The sequence below is a fragment of the Erinaceus europaeus genome, chromosome 11 (genome assembly GCF_950295315.1).
Source record: "Erinaceus europaeus chromosome 11, mEriEur2.1, whole genome shotgun sequence".
Taxonomy (NCBI): Eukaryota; Metazoa; Chordata; class Mammalia; order Eulipotyphla; family Erinaceidae; genus Erinaceus; species Erinaceus europaeus.
This window is the reverse complement of record NC_080172.1, coordinates 49,750,981-49,774,094: the sequence shown is the minus strand read 5'-3', so window position 1 is coordinate 49,774,094 and position 23,114 is coordinate 49,750,981. Positions and strand designations below refer to the sequence as shown.

General features: G+C 49.8%; 1 protein-coding gene across 6 annotated transcripts in view; it reads left to right on the top strand.

The window, feature by feature from the left end:
* Positions 1-23,114, top strand: part of ARHGEF2 (Rho/Rac guanine nucleotide exchange factor 2) — an 82,696-nt gene that overhangs the window by 51,469 nt on the left and 8,113 nt on the right. For 5 of the 6 annotated variants that reach the window (XM_060201577.1, XM_060201579.1, XM_060201578.1 and 2 more), the window contains 13 exons: positions 3,014-3,158; positions 5,154-5,221; positions 5,476-5,539; positions 7,018-7,147; positions 7,232-7,341; positions 7,435-7,581; positions 10,528-10,778; positions 11,064-11,189; positions 13,269-13,386; positions 13,482-13,730; positions 17,312-17,388; positions 19,030-19,199; positions 21,816-21,883. In XM_060201577.1, the coding sequence (XP_060057560.1) occupies positions 3,014-3,158; positions 5,154-5,221; positions 5,476-5,539; positions 7,018-7,147; positions 7,232-7,341; positions 7,435-7,581; positions 10,528-10,778; positions 11,064-11,189; positions 13,269-13,386; positions 13,482-13,730; positions 17,312-17,388; positions 19,030-19,199; positions 21,816-21,883 (1,723 nt within the window). Of the gene's footprint in view, positions 1-2,748; positions 2,842-3,013; positions 3,159-5,153; positions 5,222-5,475; positions 5,540-7,017; positions 7,148-7,231; positions 7,342-7,434; positions 7,582-10,527; positions 10,779-11,063; positions 11,190-13,268; positions 13,387-13,481; positions 13,731-17,311; positions 17,389-19,029; positions 19,200-21,815; positions 21,884-23,114 lie in introns of those variants that run through there. The other variant, XM_060201581.1, reaches the window with a different exon arrangement.

The window sequence follows — 23,114 nt, the reverse complement described above, 5'->3', positions numbered from 1 at the left end:
CTTATGCTGGTGCTTGCGCTTCCGCCCCATTTGCTTAACCCTCTGCACTACTGCCCGACCCCCAACCCTCCCCCCCCCCATTTTTTAAAGATAGAGATGGAAAGAGAGTGAAAAAAAAACAACACCAAAGCTGGGATGGGGGCTGGGCTGGAACCTGAGTCGCAATGTGGCAAAGCAGGCCGCTGGAGCTATTTCACCAGCCCTGGAGCGGTGCTCTTTGGTATCTCTCCCCCCTTCCTTTCCTCTTGTCTTCTCTCCTCTCCCCCCCTTCCTTTCTTCTCTCTCTCTCTTTCTTCTTTTTGCCTCCTGTGAGGCTCTCTCCTGTATAATTTAAAAAATGGACCGGAGAGACAGCATAATGATTCTACAAAAGATTTTCACTTCATTCCAGAGGCTCCAAGGTCCCAAGTTCAACCCTCAGCACCACCATATGTCTGAACTGACCAGTGTTCTGGTATCTCTCCCTTGTCTCTAGTTGCTGGGGCTCAGTGCCAGCACTATGAATCCACTGCTCCTGGTGGCCCCCCCATTTTATTTGATAGGACAGAGAAATTGTGAGGGGAAGGGGAGATCGAAAGGAAAGAGATCTGCTTCATTGCTTGTGAAGCATTCCTGCTGCAGGTGGGGAGTGGACGTTCGAACCTGGGTCCTTGTGTATGGTACTATGCAAGGGTATAACACCACCTGGCACCCCTCTGGTCTTTCTGTGTCACTCTTATTAAAACACAATAAATAGAGTTGGGGAGACGGCATAATGGTCATGCAAAAAGACTCATGCCTGAAGCTCTGGGGCCCCAGATTCATAAACCAGAGCTCATCAGTGCTCTAGCCTCTATGACTTTCTCTCTGTACATCTCTTTCATTGAAACAATAAAACATATTTTTAACACATAATGAAGTATTAATAAAGTAAATAGATATTTTTTTTAAATGTTAGACACAGGAGGTGATGAAGTGAGTTAGAAGCATGAGGTCAGTACCCAGTGCTTCATGTACCAGAGTGATGCTCAGATTCTCTCCCTCCCCTTCCCATATCTTATATTAATAAATAAATTTAAAAAAACAATTTTTGGGCCGGGTGGTGGCACACCTGGTTGAGTGCACATGTTACAGTGCACAACAACCTGGTTTGAGCCCCCAGTCACCACCTGCAGGGGGAAAGCTTTGCAAGTGGTGAAGCCAGGTTGCCGATGTCTCTCTGTCTCTCCCTCTCTATCACTCCCTCCCCTCTAGATTTCTGGCTGTCTCTATCCAGTAAATAAAATAAAGATAATAAAAAAAATTAAGTTATTCTGCAGGAGTGACTTCCTGCCAGAACAGAACCCCAAAATAGTCAGTGGATGTCCTTCCTCATATGTGTGTGTTATATTTTTTTATTTATAAAAAGGAAATATTGACAAAACCATAGGATAAGAGGGGTACAACATCACACAGTTCCCACCACCAGACCTCCATATCCCATCCCCTCCCCTGATAGCTTTCCTATTCTTTTTCTTTTTTTTTTTTTCCTCCAGGGTTATTGCTGGGCTCGGTGCCTGCACCATGAATCCACTGCTCCTGGAGGCCATTTTTCCCCCTTTTTGTTGCCCTAGTTGTTGCAGCCTCGTTGCGGTAGCTTTCCTACTCTTTACCCCTCTGGGAGTATGGACCCAAGATCATTGTGGGATGCAGAAGGTTGATGGTCTGGCTTCTGTAATTGCTTCCCCGCTGAACATGGGCATTGACAGGTGGATCCATACTCCCAACCTGTCTCTCTCTTTCCCTAGTAGGGAAGGGCTCTGGGGAAGCGGAGCTCCAAGGCACATTGGTAGGGTTGTCTGTCCGGGGAAGTCTGGTCGCATCCTGCTAGCATCTGGAACCTGGTGGCTGAAAAGAGGGTTAACATACAAAGCCAAACAAATTGTTGAACATGTGTGTGTATTTTTTATTTATTAATGAGAAAGATAGGAGGAGAGAGAGAAAGACCAGACATCACTCTGGTACATGTGCTGCTTGGATAAAACTCAGGACCTCATGCTGTCCAATACTTTATTCACTGCACCACCTCCCAGACAAGGATGTCCTTTCTCTTTCTCTCTTTCTTTCTTATTTATTTTCCCTTTTGTTGCCCTTGTTTTTCATTGTTGTTGTAGTTATTGTTGTTATTGATGTTGTCGTCGTTGTTGGATAGGACAGAGAAAAACGTAGAAAGGAGGGGAAGACAGAGAGGGGGAGAGAAAGACACCTGCAGACCTGCTTCACCACCTGTGAAGCTACACCCCCTGCAAGTGGGGAGCCAGGGGCTTGAACTGGGATCCTTATGCCGGTCCTTGTGCCCATGTGCGCTTAACCTGCTGCGCTACCACCCCACTCCCAAGGATGTCCTTTCTTAAAGACCCCAAGAGGGTGACCTGAGACCCTAGCCAGGCTCTTCTAGCCTAAAGACTGGGAGCTGGCAGACTGGGCCCCAGCAGAGAGTTTGAGGTTGGGGCTCCTTCCCTGGAGATGAGGGGGCTTATGGAAGGAAGGTTGCCCCCTCCCACCAGTATAATGAGAGGCTGTCTTTCTGGGGGGGGGACTGCCTGGGAGACAGTGGCTGCGGTTGTCATGGTTATGAGGGAGCTCACTCCCCAGATTCAAAGGCACTGGTGAGCTGGCACCCTCCGCCTCGCCATTCTCCTCCCCCCCACACCCCGCGCATCCTCTCCGGCTCTACTCGGCTGGCAGAGAGCGCAGCGTGCCTGGGGGCGAGCAGAGCGAAGCAGAGCTGAGCAGAGTGGGGCTAGGAGGTGGCCTGAGGACGCTGAGGTCTAAGCCAGGAATATGAGTGGGAATCGTAGGCAGCCCAGCCGCCGGGGCCAGGTGGGTCAATGACCTGGGACCTCTGGACCGGTCTAGCCCCCAACTGCTCAGCTGCAGGAGGTGGCATCTGCCCTCTGACTCAGGCAGACGTAGCTTTCTCGCCTTTGCCCTGCGCCTCCTGGCTTCTCTGGGCCTGACGTTCCACCTCCCCCCTCCCTTCATCCTTCCACAGGCCCGGGAAAAGGAGAAGATGAAGGAGGCCAAGGACGCCCGCTACACCAATGGGCACCTCTTCACCACCATCTCTGTCTCTGGCATGACCATGTGCTATGCCTGCAACAAGAGCATCACAGCCAAGGAAGCCCTCATTTGCCCAAGTAAGTGGGGGGGGGGGGGCAAGTGTGGCTCGGACCCAGGACTTTTGTCTTTGCTGCCCTGAGGCCAGAGTCCTGTTGGCTGTCCTGGTGCCCCGAGGTCTGAGCTGTTGTAGCTGTCTGAGTGTGTGAGGAGGGTGGGGAGGTTCCCTGTGCAGCTGTCCTCCACTGGGCACCCCCCGCCCCCCAACAGCTGCTGAGGGCTGGGGTAGCTCACTAGAGAAGGAACAGGCGTGTTGGAGGGGAGCCCCAGTGCAGCAAATAGTTCTGCCCGTCTGCCTGGGCACCTGCACGTCTCTTGTCGCTCCCGGCAGACCCAGCTGACACTGGGACCCTCACATCTCTGTGCTTTGAAACAGAAGATGGGAGCTGCAGCCTGGGTTCCCCCTTTCTGGTTGGTCTGAGACACAGAAAGAGGAGTTATAGCAGAAGTATGTGTGCTGGGGTCCCAGGGTTAGAACTCCTGGTCTTCACCAAGATCTGAAGGGAGGGGCATGCTTTCTTCCCAGGAGCCTTACCTGAGGGCTCTCACTTCCTTCTCCCAGCCCCCCTGATTCTTTAAAAAAATGTATTTAGTTACAGTGTGACAGAAGACCAGAGGATCACTCTGGTATATCTCATAGATCGAACTTGGGATCTTATGCTAAAGAGTACTGTGCCACATCCCAGGCCACCAGCACCAACTTAATTTGTGTCAAAGAGATACTTGTGATTAGCGCAAGAATACAGGTGCGACCTTTCACCAGATAGCAAGGTAAAAACCCTGCCTCCCCAAATCCTTGTGGTGCTCAGGGAAGGAAGCCTCAGTCCCAGCAGGCTGCCCTACTTCCTCACTGCTCCACTCTGAGTTATGAGGAAGAAGAGGGAAACCCCTATCTGGGTCCCTCTGGAGACCTGACAAAATTCTCAATCCGGAAGCGGTTGCCAGGGGAACCAGGGAGGCGGGCATCCGTCTCTATTTTGAGAGCAGGTGCTGAGCGGAGGTTCTACCCAGAGACGCTGGGGGTAGCAGGGGACGGAGGTGGAAGGGGGGCAACCCCAGCCCCCACTCCCGTCTGCCCCTCCACCCTGCTCTGCTCGGCTGGCTGCCTTGTATTAGTGGAAGTGAATGGGTGCTGGGTATTGTCTGCAGAAGCAAGCAGTTTCCGCTGGTGGTGGCGGTGTAGGGTGGGGTGGTGAGGGGAGGCAGGAGTGGGCCAAGGGGTCCCAGGACTTCAACCTGGCTGTTTTTGCTCCTCCCCTCCTCTCCTACCCTGCAGGCAATGGGGGGCTGGGTGGTGGGGGAGAAGCAGATGGAGTGTGGGAGCTGTGGGTTTGCCAGAGTTGGAGAACGAGACTCTGCGGGCATGGAGGGGGGAAGGTGGGCTGTGCAAAGCTGTGCTGCAGTGCGGAAGGCAGGCAGGTTCAGGTCTGGGACCCCTTGGCCTCCCTGCTGCTTAGGCCCTGCCAGGACCTGAGGTGCATTGGCAAGATCACAGATGCCCCAAGTTCAAACCCCAGAGCTGCCACTGTCTTATGACCTCTGGCTGCAGGACAGCCCCTCTAGAACAAGGCTCTGGGAATCTGTCTCAGAGGGCTGTTAGGTCTACCTGGAAAGTTCCATAGATGCTGGGTGATGGTGGTGTGGGCATTCCCTCCCGCATCCCCATCTCTAGCTCCCCTCCCTGCTGCTCCTATGCATTTTCTATTTCGTGGGCATCCCCTACCCATTTGTCACTCCTTAGCACCTTCTCTGTAGTCACGTGCCCCTCTAGTCTATTCTTCAGGTCACCTTTGAGATAGAACTGACCCCCCCTTGTTTAATGGGGGTCGATGCCTGCACCCCTGGATTTGCAGGCAGGCGAGGTGGGAGGAGAGGATATCTGTGGTGCCCAGAGTAGTATGGGCAGGGGCAAAAGACACGGACTCTGGTGGGGGTGGTGGGGATCTGCATGTGGGTGCCTCCCCCTCCCTGCACCACCTAGCCCTCCCTTCACCCTGTCTACCCCACCCTCCCAGCCTGCAATGTGACCATCCACAACCGCTGTAAAGACACCCTCGCCAACTGCACCAAGGTCAAGCAGAAGGTGAGAGGGTGGGAGGGCAGGGGGCAGGGCAGTGAGCGCTGCACCCCAACCCTGTGTGTCTGCTCCTTCCCTGTGTTCCTTCACCTCTCCTCTCCAGGGGCAGCCCAGACCCTCAGCCCCAGACCTCAGCCCCCCTCTGACTAGTTTGTGGCTGGAAATACCTTGACCTTGGCCTCAGCATCCCCTCCCCCTGTGCACATGGGGGCGCCCTCCAGGTGATTGCTATTCTTGGGGTCTCCCTCTCTGTCTGACAGCAACAGAAAGCCGCCCTGCTGAAGAACAACACTGCCTTGCAGTCTGTCTCCCTTCGCAGCAAGAGTGAGTACTGAAGTCCTGCAGCCCCCAGCCTCCCAGCCCCTGCTCTCTGCTGCCCCCTGAGTCTGCCCTGGGAACTGTACCTGCCTGCCCTCAGCATTGAGTGGCCCAGGGATGGACTTGAGGGTCAACTGAGTTCAGAGAGAAAGATCAGGTGCTTACTCCACAATCAGAAGTCAGCATAATGGTTTTGCAAAAAGACTGTCATGCCTAAGGCTCTGAGGTCCCAGGTTCAGTCCCTAGTACCACCGTAAGCTGGAGCTGGGCAGTGCTCTAGGAAAAAAAATAGGAATAAAAACAAAACCCCTACTGCATTATACTGTTGACAGTAAGCCATTAATTCCTCCAATAAAGAAAAAATAGACAGACAGACACACACACACATAAATGAATACAAAACCCGCACTCCTCGTTAAGCACACACAGAATCACAAAGACACCCGCAAGGATCCAGGTTTGTGCCCCTGCTCCCCATCTGGGGGGTTGTTTCACAACCAGTGAAGCAGGTCTGCAGGTGTTTATTTATCTCTCCCTCTCTATCTTCCCCTCCCTTCTTAATTTCTCTCTGTCCAATCCAATAAAAAAATGGCCACAGTGGGTTAAGCGCACATGGCATGAAGTGCACAGACTGGGGTAAGGATCCCGGTTCAAGCAGCCGGCTCCCCACCTGCAGGGGAGTCGCTTCACAGGCGGTGAAGCAGGTCTGCAGGTGTCTATCTTTCTCTCCTCCTCTCTGTCTTCCCCATCTCTCTCCATTTCTCTTGGTCCTATCCAACAACAGCAATGGCAACAATTACAAGGGGAATAAAATGGGAAAAAACAGCCTCCAGGAGCGGTGGATTCATAGTGCAGGCACCGAGTCTCAGCAATAACCCTGGAGGCAAAAAAGAAAGAGAGAGAGGGCAGGTGGGAGGGCAGGCCACCGGGAATGGCCGTGTCATCAGACAGGTACTGAGCCCTAGAGATTACACAAGTAGCGGAGAAAGAAAAGAAAAGACCACTGAGAGCAGTGGATTCATGGTAAAGTCACAGAACCCCAGTGATAACCCTGGAGGCAAAAGAAAAAACCTTAGGGTACACCTGGTGGAGCACACATGTTACCATGCACAGGGGCCCAAGTTTAAGCCCACCCAACCTCTATCTTAAGCGGGGGGCGTCATGACTAAGGAAGCAGTACTATATCTCTCTCTCTTCCTCTCTCCCTCCCTGCCCCCCTCTATCTTCCCCATCTCTCAATTTCTGCCCCGATCTAAAATAAAAAATAAAATAAAAAAATAAAGCTCAGTTAGCAGCCTTGGGCTATTCAGCTGAGTCCCCTGGGAGGGGGGAGGTAAGAATGGCTGTGTGTAAGCACTGAGAGCTATCTGTCCGGTGTTCAAGGGGAGGATGCTTTGTGCCCCATCCAGAAGTCCTAGAGACACCGGGTCTGATGCTAGGCTGCTTTGTCTCCCCCCCCACCTGCACCCCCCTTGCTTTTCCAGCCACCACCCGGGAGCGGCCGAGCTCTGCCATCTATCCCTCGGACAGCTTCCGCCAGTCCCTGCTGGGGTCTCGCCGCGGACGCTCCTCTCTGTCACTGGCCAAGAGTGTGTCCACCACCAACATCGCAGGGTGAGCTGAGTCGGGAGCTGGGGTTTGGCAGGGCCTGGGCTGAGGAGCATGGTGATGACGCAACCTCTTCTCCCCTCCCCTCAGACACTTCAATGATGAGTCCCCTCTGGGGCTGCGCCGCATCCTGTCTCAGTCCACTGACTCCCTCAACATGCGCAACCGAACCCTCTCGGTGGAATCCCTCATTGATGAAGGTGACTAGCCAGACCCACGGACCAAGTCTGGTGTGCCCCCCCCCCCCCTCAAGGCAGAGAAGTGGCACTAACTGCTGCTTCTGTGGGCCACAGGCGCAGAGGTGATCTACAATGAGCTCATGAGCGACTTTGAGATGAGTGAGAAGGACTTTGCCGCCGACTCGTGGAGCCTGGCTGTGGACAGCAGCTTCCTGCAGCAGCATAAGAAGGAGGTGATGAAACAGCAGGATGTCATCTATGGTGAGCCTTGTCCCAGTCAGCTGTCTGTGCACACCCTGCACCCTGCCTGGCACTCCACAAGTTTGGGGTTGGTGGTCTCTGAGGTCCCCTACCTTTTTAAAAAAAAAATTCCATTCATTTATTAATGAGAGAGAAGAGAGAAAGGAAAGAAAACCACACATCATGCTGACACGTGATGCCGGGGATTGAACTCAGGACCTCATGCTTTAGAGTCTAATGCTTTATCCATTATGCTGTCTTCTGGACTACTCAGTTCTTTATTTCTTCATGAGAAAGAACAAGCTAGAGCATCACTCTTACAAGTGATACTGAGTATGGAAGTGAGGGCAAGTCCAATGTTTTATCCAGTGTACTTCCTAGGCCTCTCAAATCTTGTTGTTTTTTTTTTTTTCTCTGTACTTATTTCATGCCCAGAACCTTGCTGAGAACTTTGTTAAGCTTTGACATATAGAGGACACATAGTTCTTCTCTTGAAACAGTTTCTAGCTTGAGGTGGCTACACATAACCTTAAAAAATATTTGGTGGGGGCCAGGCAGTAGCACAGTGGGTTAAGTGCATATGGCACGAAGCGCAAGAACTGGAGTAGGGATCTCCCAGCTCCCCACCGGCAGGGGGCGTCGCTTCACAGGCGGTGAAGCAGGTGTGCAGGTGTCTGTCTTTCTCTCCCCGTCTCCCCCTCTTCTCTCGATTTCTCTCTTGTCCTATCTGGCAACAACAATAAAAATAACAAGGGCAACAAAAATGGAAAAAATGGCCTCCAGGAGCAGTGGGTTTGTAGTGCAGGCACCAAGCCCCAGTGATAACCTTGGAGGAGAAAAAAAAAAAAATTTTGTTGGGGGGCCCGGGTGGTGATGCACCTGATTAAGAGTACATGTTACAAGCATACGTGGTGCAGAATGCAAGGACTGGCGTAAGGATCCCGGTTCGAGTCCCCAGCCTCCCACCTGCAGGGGAGTCATTTCACAAGCGGTAAAGCAGGTATCTGTCTTTCTCTCCCCTTCTCTGTTTTCCCCTCCTCACTCCATTTCTTTCTGTACTATCCCAACAACGAATGACATCTACAACAACAACAATAGTAACCACAACAATAAAACAACAAGGGCAACAAAAAAGGGAATAAAAAAATAAATAGTAAAAAAAGAGTACATGTTACCATGCACAAGGACTCAGGTTTGAGCCCTTACTCCCCTCACCTGCAGGGAGTACACTTCACGAGTGGAAGCAGGTCTGTAAGTATCTGCCTTTCTCTCTACCTCTCTATCTCCACCTCAGTTTCTCTCTGGACTATCAAAAAAAAAAAAAAAAAAAAAAAGGAAAAATAGCTATCAGCAGTGAATTCATGTGCTGGCACTGAGCCCCATCAACAACCATGGTGGCAATTTTAAAAAAGGGGGGTGGCGTACCTGGTTGAGAGCACATACTACAATACTCTGAAGACCCAGGTCCAAGTCCTGAGTCCCCATCTGCAGAGGGGAAGCTTCAGAAGTAATGAAGTGCTACAAGTATCTCTCTCTTTGTCTCCTCATCTCTCTCGATTTCTCTGTGTATCATAAAAAATGAGAATTAAACATTATTTTGTGGCCTGGGAGGTTATAACTCAGGAGATAAATTCTCAGGTATGAGGTCCCATGTTCTATTCCCAGCATCACATGATAACATGTATGCCCTACTGGTACTTCACTGCCTGGCCCATAATAAGTAAATAAGTCTTTCAAAAATAATTAGAAATCAAAAACCAGTTTTCTAGTGGCTGGTGATGGCACACCCAGTTAAGCACACATATCACCATGTGCAAGGATCTGGGTTCGACACCCCGAACTCCCTACCTGCAAGGGGAATGCTTCACGAGTAGTGAAGCAAGATCAGCAGTGTCTTTCTCTCACCCTATCTCCCCCTCCCCTCTCAATCTCTCTCTGCTCTGCCAAATAAAAATATAAAGGAAAAAATGGCTGCTGGGATCAGTGGATTCATAGTGCCAACATTGAGCCCCAGCAATAACCCTAGTGGCAAAAAAGAAAAAGAAAAAAATTAAATTAGAAACCAGAGTTGGTAGGGGCTGGGTGGTGGCGCACCTGGTTGAGCGTACATGTTACAGTGTGCAAGGACCCAGTTTTGATCCCCCGGTCCCCACCTGCAGGGGGAAAGGTTCAGAAGTGGTGAAGCAGACTGCAGGTATCTCTCTGTCTCTTTCCCTATCACCCCATTCCCTCTCTATTTCTACCTGTCTCTATACAATAAATAAATAAAAGATAATTTAAAAAAAAAGAAAAAAATTAGAGGTGGTGTGGTAGACAACACACTACACTTGCCGTCATTAGGTCCCAAGTTCAGTCCCATACATCTGCACGTGTCAGAGTGAGCTCTGGTTTGTTTTCTTTTGTTCCCACTTACTAAATAAATAAATGAATCTTTTAAAAGTAACTAGAGGGGCCAGGTAGTGGTGCACCTGGGTGAGCACCTGTTATGCAAGCCACCCATCCTCACCTGCAGGGGAGAAACTTTTCCAGAGGGTAAACAGTCCTGTAGATGTCTCTCTTCCTCTCTATCTCCCCCTTACTGCTTAACTTGTCCGTCTCTATCCAATAAATAAAAAATTTTTAATGCAACTAGAAATTGATCAAAAATCTTCATGATGCAGTGGAGAGATGGCTCACTGCATAGTGTACCTGCACTGTCATGTGTGTTTGGCCCAGGTCTGAGCCCTGGTATCACATTAGCAGTGCCATAGGACTGGAGGAAGTTCAGGAAGTTCAGGGTGTCCCTATCCCGCTCTCTGAATGAAAGAGGCCCAAGAGTGATGAAACTGCCCAGCAGAAAAAATGTAACCTTCAAAGTATCCTTGAAGTTCTCAAGAGAGTCCTGCAGCTCCCACCCCAGGCCCCAGCAGCTGTGTCCCATCACCACCCCTTGCCGGGGCCCAGGTGCCTGACACCCTGTACCCACAGAGCTCATCCAGACGGAGCTGCACCATGTGCGGACGCTGAAGATCATGACGCGTCTGTTCCGCCCGGGGATGCTGGAGGAGCTGCAGCTGGAGCCCGGGGTTGTGCACGGCCTGTTCCCCTGTGTAGATGAGCTCAGTGACATCCACACTCGTTTCCTCAGTCAGTTGCTTGAGCGCCGGCGCCAGGCTCTGTGCCCCGGCAGCACCCGCAACTTTGTCATCCAGCGCTTAGGGGACCTGCTCATTAACCAGGTGAGAAAAGGGGTTCCTCTTGGGTGGAAAGCCGGGGACAGCTGGCCAGGAAGGCAGCTGGCTGGCCTTGAGGGAGACCAGTAGATGACATGGGGACAGAATGTGGCTTTGGGTGGCCCTGGAGGTGATTCAATGGCTAAAGTGTTAGACTCTCAAGCAGGAGGTCCCGAATTCGATCCCTGCCATTGCAGTGATGCTGTGGTTCTCTCCCTCAATGATCTCATTAAATATAAAGTTTGGTTTTGGGGAGGTGGACTGTCTCAACCATGCTCCCCTGACTTCCAGTTCTCAGGTGCCAGCGCCGAGCAGATGCGAAAGACCTACTCAGAGTTCTGTAGCCGCCACACCAAGGCCTTAAAGCTCTACAAGGAGCTGTATGCTCGGGACAAACGCTTCCAGCAGTTTATCCGGGTGAGCAAACCACTGAGGCCCCAGGCTCGCAGGGTGAGGGACTTGGGAGGGGGCCCAACCTGCCCTCTTCACAGGGGAGCGTGTGGGGACTAGTATTCATCTGGCTACCCAGGGGTCCGTCTGTCCCATGGTCTTGTCACAGACAACCCTCACAGGAGCAGGAGTTTGGCTCACCCTGTAAAGCAAACACTTCACCATGTTCAAAGACCTGGGTTTGAGCCCCTGGCACCACATAGGGACACCATGCACAGTGGATACTTTATAAGTGCTGTGGTATCTCTCCCTCTCATTTGTCATCTCCTATCTAAAAAAGAAAAGAATTAGGCTGGTTTTAGATAGCATAGTGATTATGTAAAAGACTTGTGCCTGATGCTCTGAGGTCCCAGGTTCAATTCCCAACAGCACCACTATAAGCCAGAGCTGAGCAGTGTTCTGGTCAAAATAAAAAATTATAAGGGGTAGGGGTAGATAGCATAATGGTTATGCAAAGAGACTCTCATGCCTGAAGCTCCAGAGTCCCAGGTTCAGTCCCCCGTACCACCATAAGCCAGAGCTGAGCAGTGCTCAGGTAAAAAAAAAAAAATTATAAGAATAGGGGCTGGGTGGTGCCACACCTGGTTGAGTGCACGTTACAATGCGCAAGGACCCAAGTTCAAGTGCCCAGTCACTTTACAAGTCGTGAATCAGTGTTGTAGGTGTCTGTCTCTCTCCCTATCTCCTCATCCCTCTTGATGGCTGTCTCTATCCAATAAATAAATAAATAAAAATAATAATACAAAAATATGGGAGTCAGGCGGTAGCACAGCAGGTTAAGTGCATGTGGTGCAAAGCATAAGGACTAGTGTAAGGATCCCGGTTTGAGCCCCTGGCTCCCCACCTGCAGGGGAGTCGCTTCACGTGTGGTGAAGCAGGTCTGCAGGCATCTGTCTTTCTCTCCCCCTCTCTGTCTTCCCCTCCTCTCTCCATTTCTCTCTGTCCTATCCAACAACAACGACATCAATAACAACAATAATTACAACAATTGAAAAACCAAAAGAGAATAGATATTTTAAAAATAATAATAATACAAAAATATAAGAATAAAAGTAAAAATTAAAGGGGAAAAATTAGATTAAAAATAGAATGGGGGACTGTGCGGTGGCACACTGGGCTAAGCGCACATAGTACCAGCGCAAAGATCTGGGTTTGAGCCCCGGCTCCCCACCTGCAGGGAGGGTCACATCACAAGCGGTGAAGCAGGTCTGCAGGTGTCTCTCTGTCTCTCTCCCTCTCTATCTCCTCCCCTTTCAATTTCTGTCCTATCCAATAAAAATGAAAAATGGCTGCCAGGAGCAGTGGATTCGTAGTGCTGGCACTGAGCCCCAGTGATAACCCAGGAGGCAAACAGTGAAATTGTGTAGATATGGTATCCTTGGTGATGAAAAGAAGAAGGCATGGGCATTAGTGGCACACCTTGTAGAGTACATATACTACCATGCGCACAGACCCTGGTTCAAGTCTCTAGTCCCCACCTGTAGGGGGCACCTTCACAAGCAATGAAGGAATCTACAGGTGTCTCTGTCTCCTTTTCAATCTCCCCTGCCTTCTTAATTCCTCTCTGTCCTATCAAAATAAATACATAAATTTGGAGTTGGGCTACTGCAGCAGGTTAAGTGCACATAGCGCAAAGCACAAGGACTGGCGTAAGGATCCCGGTTCGAGCCCCCGGTTCCCCATCTGCAGGGGAGTCGCTTCATAAGCGGTGAAGCAGGTCTGCAGGTGTCTCCATTTCTCTCTGTCCTAGCCAACAGCAGCGACATCAATAACAACAACAATAGTAACTACAATAAAACAACAAGGGCAACAAAAGGGAATAAATATTAAAAAATATTTTTAGAAAAATGAATAAATAAATACATATATAACAATAACTGGCAAAAAAAAAAGATCCAAGTCCTCCCATAGCAGAGCTAGCTCCCCACACTCCTTTGCTTGCTGGCCAGTGAGTGGCCAGGAGCTGGGGTAGCTTAGAGTGTGGGATCTAGACAGTGTCCCACTACTGCCCCGCCCCTGAGCCCTGCCCCGCGGTTCCCTCTGCAGAAGGTGACCCGCTCAGCTGTGCTGAAGCGGCACGGGGTGCAGGAGTGCATCCTGCTGGTGACCCAGCGTATCACCAAGTACCCGGTGCTTCTGAACCGCATCCTGCAGCACTCACACGGTGAGTTGATGGTGAGCGGGCACACAGGAACCTGGGGGACAGGTGGGTGGGTTGTGGCACCCAGGCCCCCCCCCTCACGTGGCTCCTGGTGATAGGCCTGGAGGCGGAGCGGCAGGACCTGACGACGGCACTGGGGCTGGTGAAGGAGCTGCTGTCCAATGTAGACCAGGACGTGCACGAGCTGGAGAAGGGGGCCCGCCTACAGGAGATCTACAACCGCATGGACCCCCGAGCCTACACCCCTGTGCCCAGCAAGGGTCCCTTTGGCCGTGAGGAGCTCCTGCGGCGCAAGCTCGTCCACGATGGCTGCCTGCTCTGGAAGACGGCGGCGGGGCGCTTTAAAGGTCAGCCAGCCCGCAGCACCTCCCCTCTGCAGCCAGGGTGGGGTGAGGAGGAGGGCAAGCATGCACTGTGGGGCCAGGGGGTGGCTCTCCTGCTAGAACACACACGCCACCATGTCTGAGGACCTAGGTTTGAACTCCAGGCTGCCACATGGGAGTACTTGTAGGGAGGAAGCTTTGCGAGCCGTGGACTGGTGCTACAACCTCTCTTGTTTCTCTGTGTGTCTCTCTCTCCCTTTTTGTCACTTTCTATCTAAAGGAAAGGGAAAAAATGGCTCACTAGGAGTATTGCAAATACCAAACTCTGTCCAAGAGAGGGAGATGGAGAGAATATCTCTGGGGGTGGGGAGGCAGCATAGCAGTCATACAAAAAGATTCTTCTGTCTGTGGCTCTGAGCTTCCAGGTTCCACACCACCACCACAAGCCAGAGCTGAGCAATGCTCTCTGGTTCTGAAAGAAAGGAAGGGAGAGAGGGAGGGAAGGAAGAAAAAGAAAGGTGGGCCAGGTGGTGGCACGCCTGGTTAAACACCCACATGATAGTGCACAGAGACCTGGGCTCAAGCTTCATAAATGGTGAAGCAGAGCTGCAGGTGTCTCTGTCTCCTTCTCTATCTCCCCTGCCCCTCTCAATTTCTCTGTCTCTGTCCAATAATGAATAAAAATTTAAAAAAGAAAGAAGGGGGGGGAACCTTTGTTTTGCAGCCATAATTTGAACTCTTGGATTTTACTCTCTGATTTTATAGGGACTTCTTTATCATGATGTATATGTTTCTTTGCTCCTTGCACACCTGGAGAGCTGAAAACAATCATGTATTTGACAGAAACAGGGAACACAGGGTAGGGGGTTAGATAACATAACGGTTATGTAAAGAGACTCATGCCTGAGGCTCCGAAGTCAGAGGTTCAATCCCCTGCACCACTATGAACCAAAGCTACTTGGTGCTCTGGGAACAAACAAACAAACAAACAAACAAAACAGAAGGCACATGGAGATAGAGAAGGAGAAAAAGAAGGGGCCAGGTGGTGGCACAGCTGATTCAACACACACATTACAGTGCCCAAGGACCTGGGTTCAAGCCCTCGATCTCCACCTGCAGGGGGAAAGCTTTGCAAGTGGTGACACAGTGCTGCAGGTGTCTCTCTTTCTCTCTCCCTACCACCCGCTTCCTTCTGGATTTCTGGCTGACTCTGTACAATTAATAGAGATAAGAAAAGAGAGAGAGAGAGGGAGAAAGACATCTGCAGCACTACAGCTTATAAAGTTTCTCCCTACAGTTGGGAACTGGGGTCTTGAACCCAGGTCCTTGTGTACTGTAACATGTTTGTTCTAGAAAGTGCTCTACCACCTGGCCTCTAGAGAGCGTCAAGGTTTTTTTGTTAAGTTTTTGTTTTTGTTTTTATATGCAGTGTTAGTGGAATGAACGGAGGACCTTGTGCATACCTTCCTGCTCAATTTTTTAAGTTATTTATTTATGAGAGAGCCAGAGTGTTGATTGGAATCATTGTTCTGGGCCACTGCCCCATTATTTTGATTCTATATACTTAGAGAGGGAGAAATGGACAGCATCCTCGCTACTGTCCACAGTGCTGAGAGAGAGATACCTACAGCACTGTTTCACTATCCACGGAGCATCCTTAAGTTGATCTTCCCATTCTGATGAGGAAAACAAGCTCTTATCTCAGAAGACAGGTTTCGGGCAGTTAGTCCCACTGGCTGGAGTCCTAGTAGTGGGCACAAACTTTGCAGTACTAAGGATGAACAGACGAGGTGTGGTGAGGGCCCAGGGATCATTTTCCTAGCTTTCCTCCTGGGCTGCATATACTAGCCAAATCATTACTCCCTCAATCAAGGCAAGAAACGAAGGGGTAAAGGGTGAAGGACAGAAGTGAGCTGTGCTTCCCAAGGTGTAGGCCTTACCGTGGCCTGGGCCTCTCTCCCTACATCCCTGTCCCCCAGCCTTGAGGACTGCAACCTCCACCAGCCACCTTCCTTCATCCCATCTCTGCTTCCCAGCCCTCCCACGCAGTAGCTAAGAATATAAGCCAAGGGGCGTTAAAAATAGTAAGACTAGAGCACTGTGTTTCTCAGGCAGTTTGTAAGAGCCCTCCCCGCCCAGGATCCCACGGCTTGGTGAGAACTCCAGGCTGGAAGGTGAGTGTGCGGCACCAGGCTGTCACGGGCACATCTGGTGGACTTGACCTTGGTTCCCCCTCAGTCTTAAAGGGAATCTGAGATCCTGTGGGTGAGACTGAGGGGGTGGGTCTGCTGGGGTTGTGGGAGAAGGTTGTTAGTCTGTGGGAGAGCTATGTACAGAACCCACTCCCTATCCTGCCTATCTCAGCAGGAAATGAGCTTTGGGCAGGTGACTGTGGGCCAGATATACAGGAACAGAAAAAATGAAAAAAAAAAAAAAAAACAGTGGCCCCGCCTACTCCAGGAACACACAGAAATCCTGGACTTTTTTACCCAGAAATATGTGCATGAGTGTTCTTCTTTTTTTTTTTTTCTTCTCTCTCTTTTCTTCTTTAACACCAGAGTTATTTCTGGGGCTTGGGACCTACATGACTCCACTGCTGCCAGCAGGATTTTCCCCCCTTTCCAGGAGTGGGGAAACTTTTTTCTAACAAAGACCATTTAGATATTAATAACATCCATTCACAGGCCAGACAAAACTATCAACTTAAAAAGTAGTACTTCATGTGCTATGGTCAAAAACTGCCATTGCCTTGGCAGGGCCAGACCAAAGGACTTGCTGGCCTTATATGGCCCTCAGGCTGGAGGTTCCCAACCTCTGCTCCAGATAGCAGTTGAGAGACAGGAGAGATACCGCAGATTGCTCCACCACTCGTGAAGCTTCCCCCCTGGAGGCACTCGCATATTGGTGGCTGAGAACTCAAACCCAGGCTTGTGGGCATGGTAACAGGTATGCTTTGTCAGCACCAAACCCATACATCGGTTTGTAGAATTGGATGCACATCCATTGGAGGCAGAGTCTGTAGATTCCTGTAGTCCAGCAGTGCCTGTCCTCAGAATGTGTCAAGAAACCTGCCTTAGGCTTGGAAGATAGCATGATGCTTATGCAAAAAAGCCCTTCATCCTTGAGGCACCAGTTTCCAAGTTCAATTCCCAGCACACCAGAAGCTAGAGCTGACCAGGGCTCTGGTTAAGAAAGGAAGAAAGAAAAGGGAAAGAAACAGAAACCAAACCAGCTTTAATAGCTCACCAAATAGGGCAAGTACCTTGCCATGTGTTAAGCCCTGGGTCAATCTCAAGTGGCCCTTGAGCATGCCATGGCACTGGAGTGAGTTTCAATGTGGCAGTATCTTCTCCCTTTGTGTGTCAAAAGTGAAAGTTGACCCCAGAGTAGTGAAATCACACATGTACAAGGCCCCATTACTGGGGGGTGGGGGTGGGGGCAGGGCTGAGTCCAGGGGGGTTTCTCCAAAAGCATCAGTTGACTCCTTGGGTCTCCTGTGGCCTGGGGCAGTGGGAAACCTTAACCCACAGTATAGCTCTTGTTCTGAGCCTGCGGGTTAGCCCTGCCCTCTAATGTTACCTGTCTCATACTTTGTCCTGTGCCAGATGTGCTGATGCTGCTGATGACAGATGTGTTGGTGTTCCTGCAGGAGAAGGACCAGAAGTACATCTTCCCTGCCCTGGTGAGCTCACCCTCCCCTCCTTTCTTGTCTTGCTCTCCTCCCCTAGCACAGGCATAGACACATCCTGAGCCTTCTGTTTCTTCTTCTTTCTTCCCTTTCCCTCCCTCCCTTCCTTCTTGCTTTCTTATTCTTTATCAAGTATTTTATTTATTTACTTATTGGATAGAGACAGGAAAGGGAAATAAAGTGAAAGAGAGAGATGCCTGCAGACCCACTTTGTCACTCATGAAGCTTCCACCTACAGGTGGGGACCGGGGGCTTGAACCTGTATCCTTGAACATGGTAACATGTGCCTAAGCGACTATACCATCACCCAGACCCTTTATTTCTTTTTTTGTTTTGTTCTTTTATTTATTTATTTATTGGTGTGGGGGGGAGGCATTACAGACTGGCTAAATTTATTACTGTGTAAAACCACCCAACCAAACCCAAATGTAAGCCCAATCCTGAGTTCTCAAAGGGAGCGGCTATAAAGTAAAGATATCAGTTACTCAGTTGACATCAGTACCTAACATAGACATCTTGTTTTCTCGCCATTCATCATCAGGCTTACTCTGATGCTTTGCTCTTTAGAACCCTTGGTTTTCTATTCTAGCCAAAAAAAAAAAAAAAAAAAAAAAAAACCCTGGAAGTGGGCAGGGAAGACAGCATAATGGTTATGCAGAGAGACTCTTAGGCCTGGGACTCCAAAGTTCCAGGCTCAATCCCCCACACCACCATAAGCCGGAGCTGTGCAGTGCTCTGATAGAAATAAAACAAAACAACTCTGGGAGTTTCTGGAGTCATACAGCTAGTCTACTATGATAGTAGAAGAAATCAGCCGACAGATGTCAGGACTGTAGTGCAGGCATGTTTTTACACCTGCGAGGGAGATCCAAGATCATTAATTAATTAATTTATCTATCTTTATTCAGTGGCTGAGCCTGGACCATAGAGCACCAGGTTGAGTGTGCACATCACCATGCCTAAGGACCTGGGTGCAAGTTCTTTGTCTCTGCCTGCAGGGGCATGTTTCACAAACAGTGAAGCAGTGTCTCTCTCCCACTCCCCTCTCAATTTCTCTCTGTCTCTATTCAATAAATGAAAGTTCAGTGGCCGTGGTCCGGGAGATGCCACAGTGGATAAAGAATTGGACGCTCTAGGGGGCCAGGTGGTGGCACATCTGGTTGAGTGCACATGTTGCAGTGCTCAAGGACCCAGGTTCGAGCCCCCGGTCCCCACCTGCAGGGGAAAAGCTTTGCGAGTGGTGAAGCAGGGCTGCAGGTGTCTCTCTGTCTCTCTCCTTCTCTGTCTCCCCCTTCCTCTTGATTTCTGACTGTTCCTATCCAATAAATAAATGAAGATAATAAAAAGAATTTAAAATAAAAAAGCATTGGACTCTCAAACATGAGGTCCTGAGTTCAATCCCTGGCACCACATGTACCAGAGTGATGTCTGGTTCTTTCGCTCTCTTTTTCATTTAAAAAAAAAAAAAAAGTTCACTGGCCAAGGGTCACATACATTTCTGTATTCACCCTGGCCAGACCCAAACCTGGGCTCAGCAGTGATGCTGTAGGTTGCCTTTTCAGTTCTTGGGGTCTTCCCAAAGGGTTGAACACCGCAGCATTCATTCCTCAATCCCTCTTGTTCCTTGCCTGGCAGGATAAGCCCTCTGTGATATCACTGCAGAATCTCATTGTCCGAGACATCGCAAACCAGGAGAAGGGGATGTTTCTGATCAGCGCAGCCCCTCCTGAGATGTACGAGGTCCACACAGCGTCCCGGGATGACCGGAGCACGTGGATGCGAGTCATTCAGCAGAGCGTGCGTGTGTGAGTGTTCTTGGTGCCGGCCAGGGTTGGGAGACACTGGGTGACTGAGGCAGGAAGCTGGGTAGGTCCTTCCATCCCTGAAGAGTCCCATTAGACACAGTGGCACTGCCAGGCAGGCACCTTTCAGGTGCACGAGAGCTAATGAGCAATGCGAAGGTTGACTGTACACTGGTCTGCTGCTGACAGGGCATTCCAGCCATCTTGTCACCTCAGCCTGGAGACTAGGGTGTGCCTAGATTCTTTCCCTGCTTACCCTTTTTTCCCCTTTATTTTGAGTACCTTGCCTTTATATAGAGGAAAGAGAACCAAAGCATCACTCTGACATGTGCAGTGCTGATGTCTAACTCAGGACTTAAGACTCGAGTATCCACCACCCTCTTAGCTGCCTAAACATTTTTTTTTTTAATTAATTTCTGCTCCCTAGGCTTTGCTGAGGTTTCATACCTGTGTGGTTCCACTGCTCCTGGTGGACTCTTGTTTTTCTTTTTTCAACAAGAGGGTGAGGGTAGACAGCACGATGGTTATGCAGAGACTTTCATGCCTGAGGCTCCAAAGTCCCAAAATCAATCTCTCACACCACCATAAGCCAGAGCTGAGCAGTGCTCTGGTTAAAAAAGGGGGGGGGGCGGTCTAGCGGTAACTCATAGTTAAGCGCACATGGCACTAAGTGCAAGGACCGGCTTAAGGATCTCAGTTCCAGCCCCCAGTTCCCCACCTGCAGGCGGGTCGCTTCATGAGCAGTGAAGCAGGTCTGCAGGTATCTCTTTCCCTCCCCCTCTCTTGTCTTCCCCTCCCCTGTACATTTCTCTCTGTCCTATACAAGAATAATAATAATAACCACAACAATGATAAAACAGCAAGAGGGAAGTCGGGCGGTAGTGCAGTGGGTTAAGCTTATGTGGCACGAAGCTCAAGGACCGGCGTAAGGATCCCGGTTCGAGCCCCCAGCTTCCCACCTGCAGGGGAGTCGCTTCACAGGTGGTGAAGCAGGTCTGCAAGTGTCTTATCTTCCTCTCTCCCTTCTCCATTTCTCTCTGTCCTATCCAACAGCAAGGCAACAAAAGGGAAAAAAACTAGCCTCCAGGAGCAGTGGGTTCATGGTGCAGGCACCGAGCCCAGCAATAACTCTGGAGGCAAAAAAAAAAAAAAAACACTTCTACATGGCACAGTGCTCCTTTGTGGTGGCTAGGGGTTCAGACTTCAAGCCCCATGGCTTGAAGAGTGTGCTGTATCAGCTGAGCTATCTCCTTGCTCCTCCCCCCCAAATACATTTAAAAAATTATTCCCTTTTGTTGCCCTTGTTGTTTTATTGTTGTAGTTATTATTGTTGTTGTCCTTGTTGAATAGGACAGAGAGAAATGGAGAGAGGAGGGGAAGACAGAGGGGGAGAGAAAGATAGACACCTGCAGACCTGCTTCACCACCTGTGAAGTGACTCCTCTGCAGGTGGGGAGCCAGGGCTCGAACCGGGATCCTTATGCTGGTCCTTGTACTTCTCGCCACATGCAGTTAACCCACTGTGCTACCACCCGGCTCCCTTAAAAATTTATTATTGGACAGGGACAGAGAGAAATTGAGAGGGAGAGAGACCTGCAGCACTGCTTCATCACTCATGAAGCTTTCCCCCTGTAGGTGGGGACTGGAGGCTTGAACCTGTGTCCTTGTGCACTGTAATATGTGTGTTTAACCAGGTGCACCACCTCCTGGCCCCTTTTTTCTTGTTTTAAAATTTCAAATAGAGACAGAGAGGCACAGAGAGACAGTACTGGGTCACTGTTCATAAGATTCCCCTGGTGCTCAGATCTGGATCCTCATGCATGTGTTTTACTTTTATTTTATTTTATTTTATTTTATTTTATTTTATTTCTGCTACCAGGGTTATTGCTGGGACTTGATGTCTACACTGCTCCACTGTGCCTGATAACCATTTTGTTTTCCTTTCTTTCTTTTTTATATTATCTTTATTTATTTATTTATTTATTGGATAAAGATAGCCAGAAACTGAGAGGGAAGTGGGAGATAGGGAGAGAGCAAAACCTACAGACCTGCTTCACCGCTCATGAAGCTTTCCTCCTGCAGGTGGAGACCAGGGGCTTGAACCTGGGTCCTTGTGCACTGTGACATGTGCGCTCAACCAGGTGTGCCACCACCTGGCCCCCTTTCCTTTTTCTTTCTTCGTGTGTGTGTGTGTGTGTGTGTGTGTGTGTGTGTGTGTGTGTGTGTAATTTTATGTATTTATTATTGGTAGAGACAGAAATTGAGGGGGTGGAGGAGAGAGAGAGACACATACCTGTAATTCTACTTCACCACATGAAAGCACCAGAGGGAACTTCATGTAGGGTGAATACTAAGGTGTCTCTGTGTTTCCCCTCACATACACCCCTCTCTCTCAAATAAAAATGAAAAATTGTGGCCCTGGGATCACAAGTGCCTGACTCTAGATGACAAAGGCTGTTTCTTTGAGAGGGTGATGTTCTTGGGGACATAGGAAGACCAGAGTCACTGTTTTTGATGGCATCATGTGAAGCTGCCCATTGCACTGCAGTTCTGAAGCCTTTCATTGTATAAAGATTTTTACTCTTTTATAATAAAATCACCTCCCCTGTTCTTCCTGTAGGTGCCCATCCAGGGAGGACTTTCCTCTCATTGAGACGGAAGATGAGGCTTACTTGCGACGAATAAAGAGTAAGTCCAGGCGCAGAGCTCTTAACTCCATTTATGCTCCCACACTGCAGAGTACTACCAAGTATTCTATGTAATAGGAGCTTCCCTACAGCATAGCCAAAATATATCAAAAAGGGCAGAGTTTCAGGGGGCCGGGTGGTAGCACACTGGGTTAAGTGCACATAGTACAAAGCTCAAGGACCTGCAGAAGGATCCTGGTTCGAGCCCCTGGCTCCCCACCTGCAGGGGTGTTGCTTCATAAGGGGTGAAGCAGATCTGCAGGTGTCTATCTTTCTCTCTCCCTCTCTGTCTTCCCCTCCTCTCTCAATTTGTCTTTGTCCTGTCCAACAACAACAAATGGAAAAGATGGCCACCAGAGCAGTGGATTTGTGGTATAGGTAGCTTAGCCCAGCGATAACCCTGGAGGTAAAAAAAAAAAAAAAAAAAAAAAAAAGCAGCCGAGTTTCAAGCACTGTAATGTGTTTGGGGTAAAAATAGTGGAGATAGATCTGACCTCATGTTTGGTGATAACTGTGTTTATTATCTTCTGCCATACTTTGATTATTATTTGTTCATAGAGATTGAGAAGGGAGAGAGAGACCTGCAACACTGCTCTACCTGTTGTGAAGCTTTTCTTCTTTAAGTAGGACTCTGGGCTTGAACCCAGATCCTTGCATACTGTTTGTTATATGTGTGCTCAACCAGGTGCAAGGGGGGGGGGTTAGATAGCATAATGGTTATGCAAAGAGACTATCATGCCTGAGGCTCCGAAGTCCCAGCTGAGCGAAAAAGAAAAGGAAAAAGAGAGAGAGAGAGAGAGAAAGGAAGAAAGAAAGAAAGAAAGAAAGAAAGAAAGAAAGGAAGGAAGAAAGGAAGGAAGAAAGAAAGAAAGCTAAGAGTAGTAATACTGGGAGTCGGGCTGTAGCGCAGCGGGTTAAGCACAGGTGGCGCAAAGCACAAGGACCCGCGTAAGGATCCCGGTTCGAACCCCGGCTCCCCACCTGCAGGGGAGTCGCTTCACAGGCGGTGAAGCAGGTCTGCAGGTGTCTATCTTTGTCTCCCCCTGTCTGTCTTCCCCCCTCCTCTCCATTTCTCTCTGTCCTATCCAACAACGATGACAACAATAATAACTACAACAATAAAACAACAAGGGCAACAAAAAGGAATAAATAGGGGAGTCGGGCTGTAGCGCAGCGGGTTAAGCACAGGTGGCGCAAAGCACAAGGACCGGCATAAGGATCCCGGTTCGAAC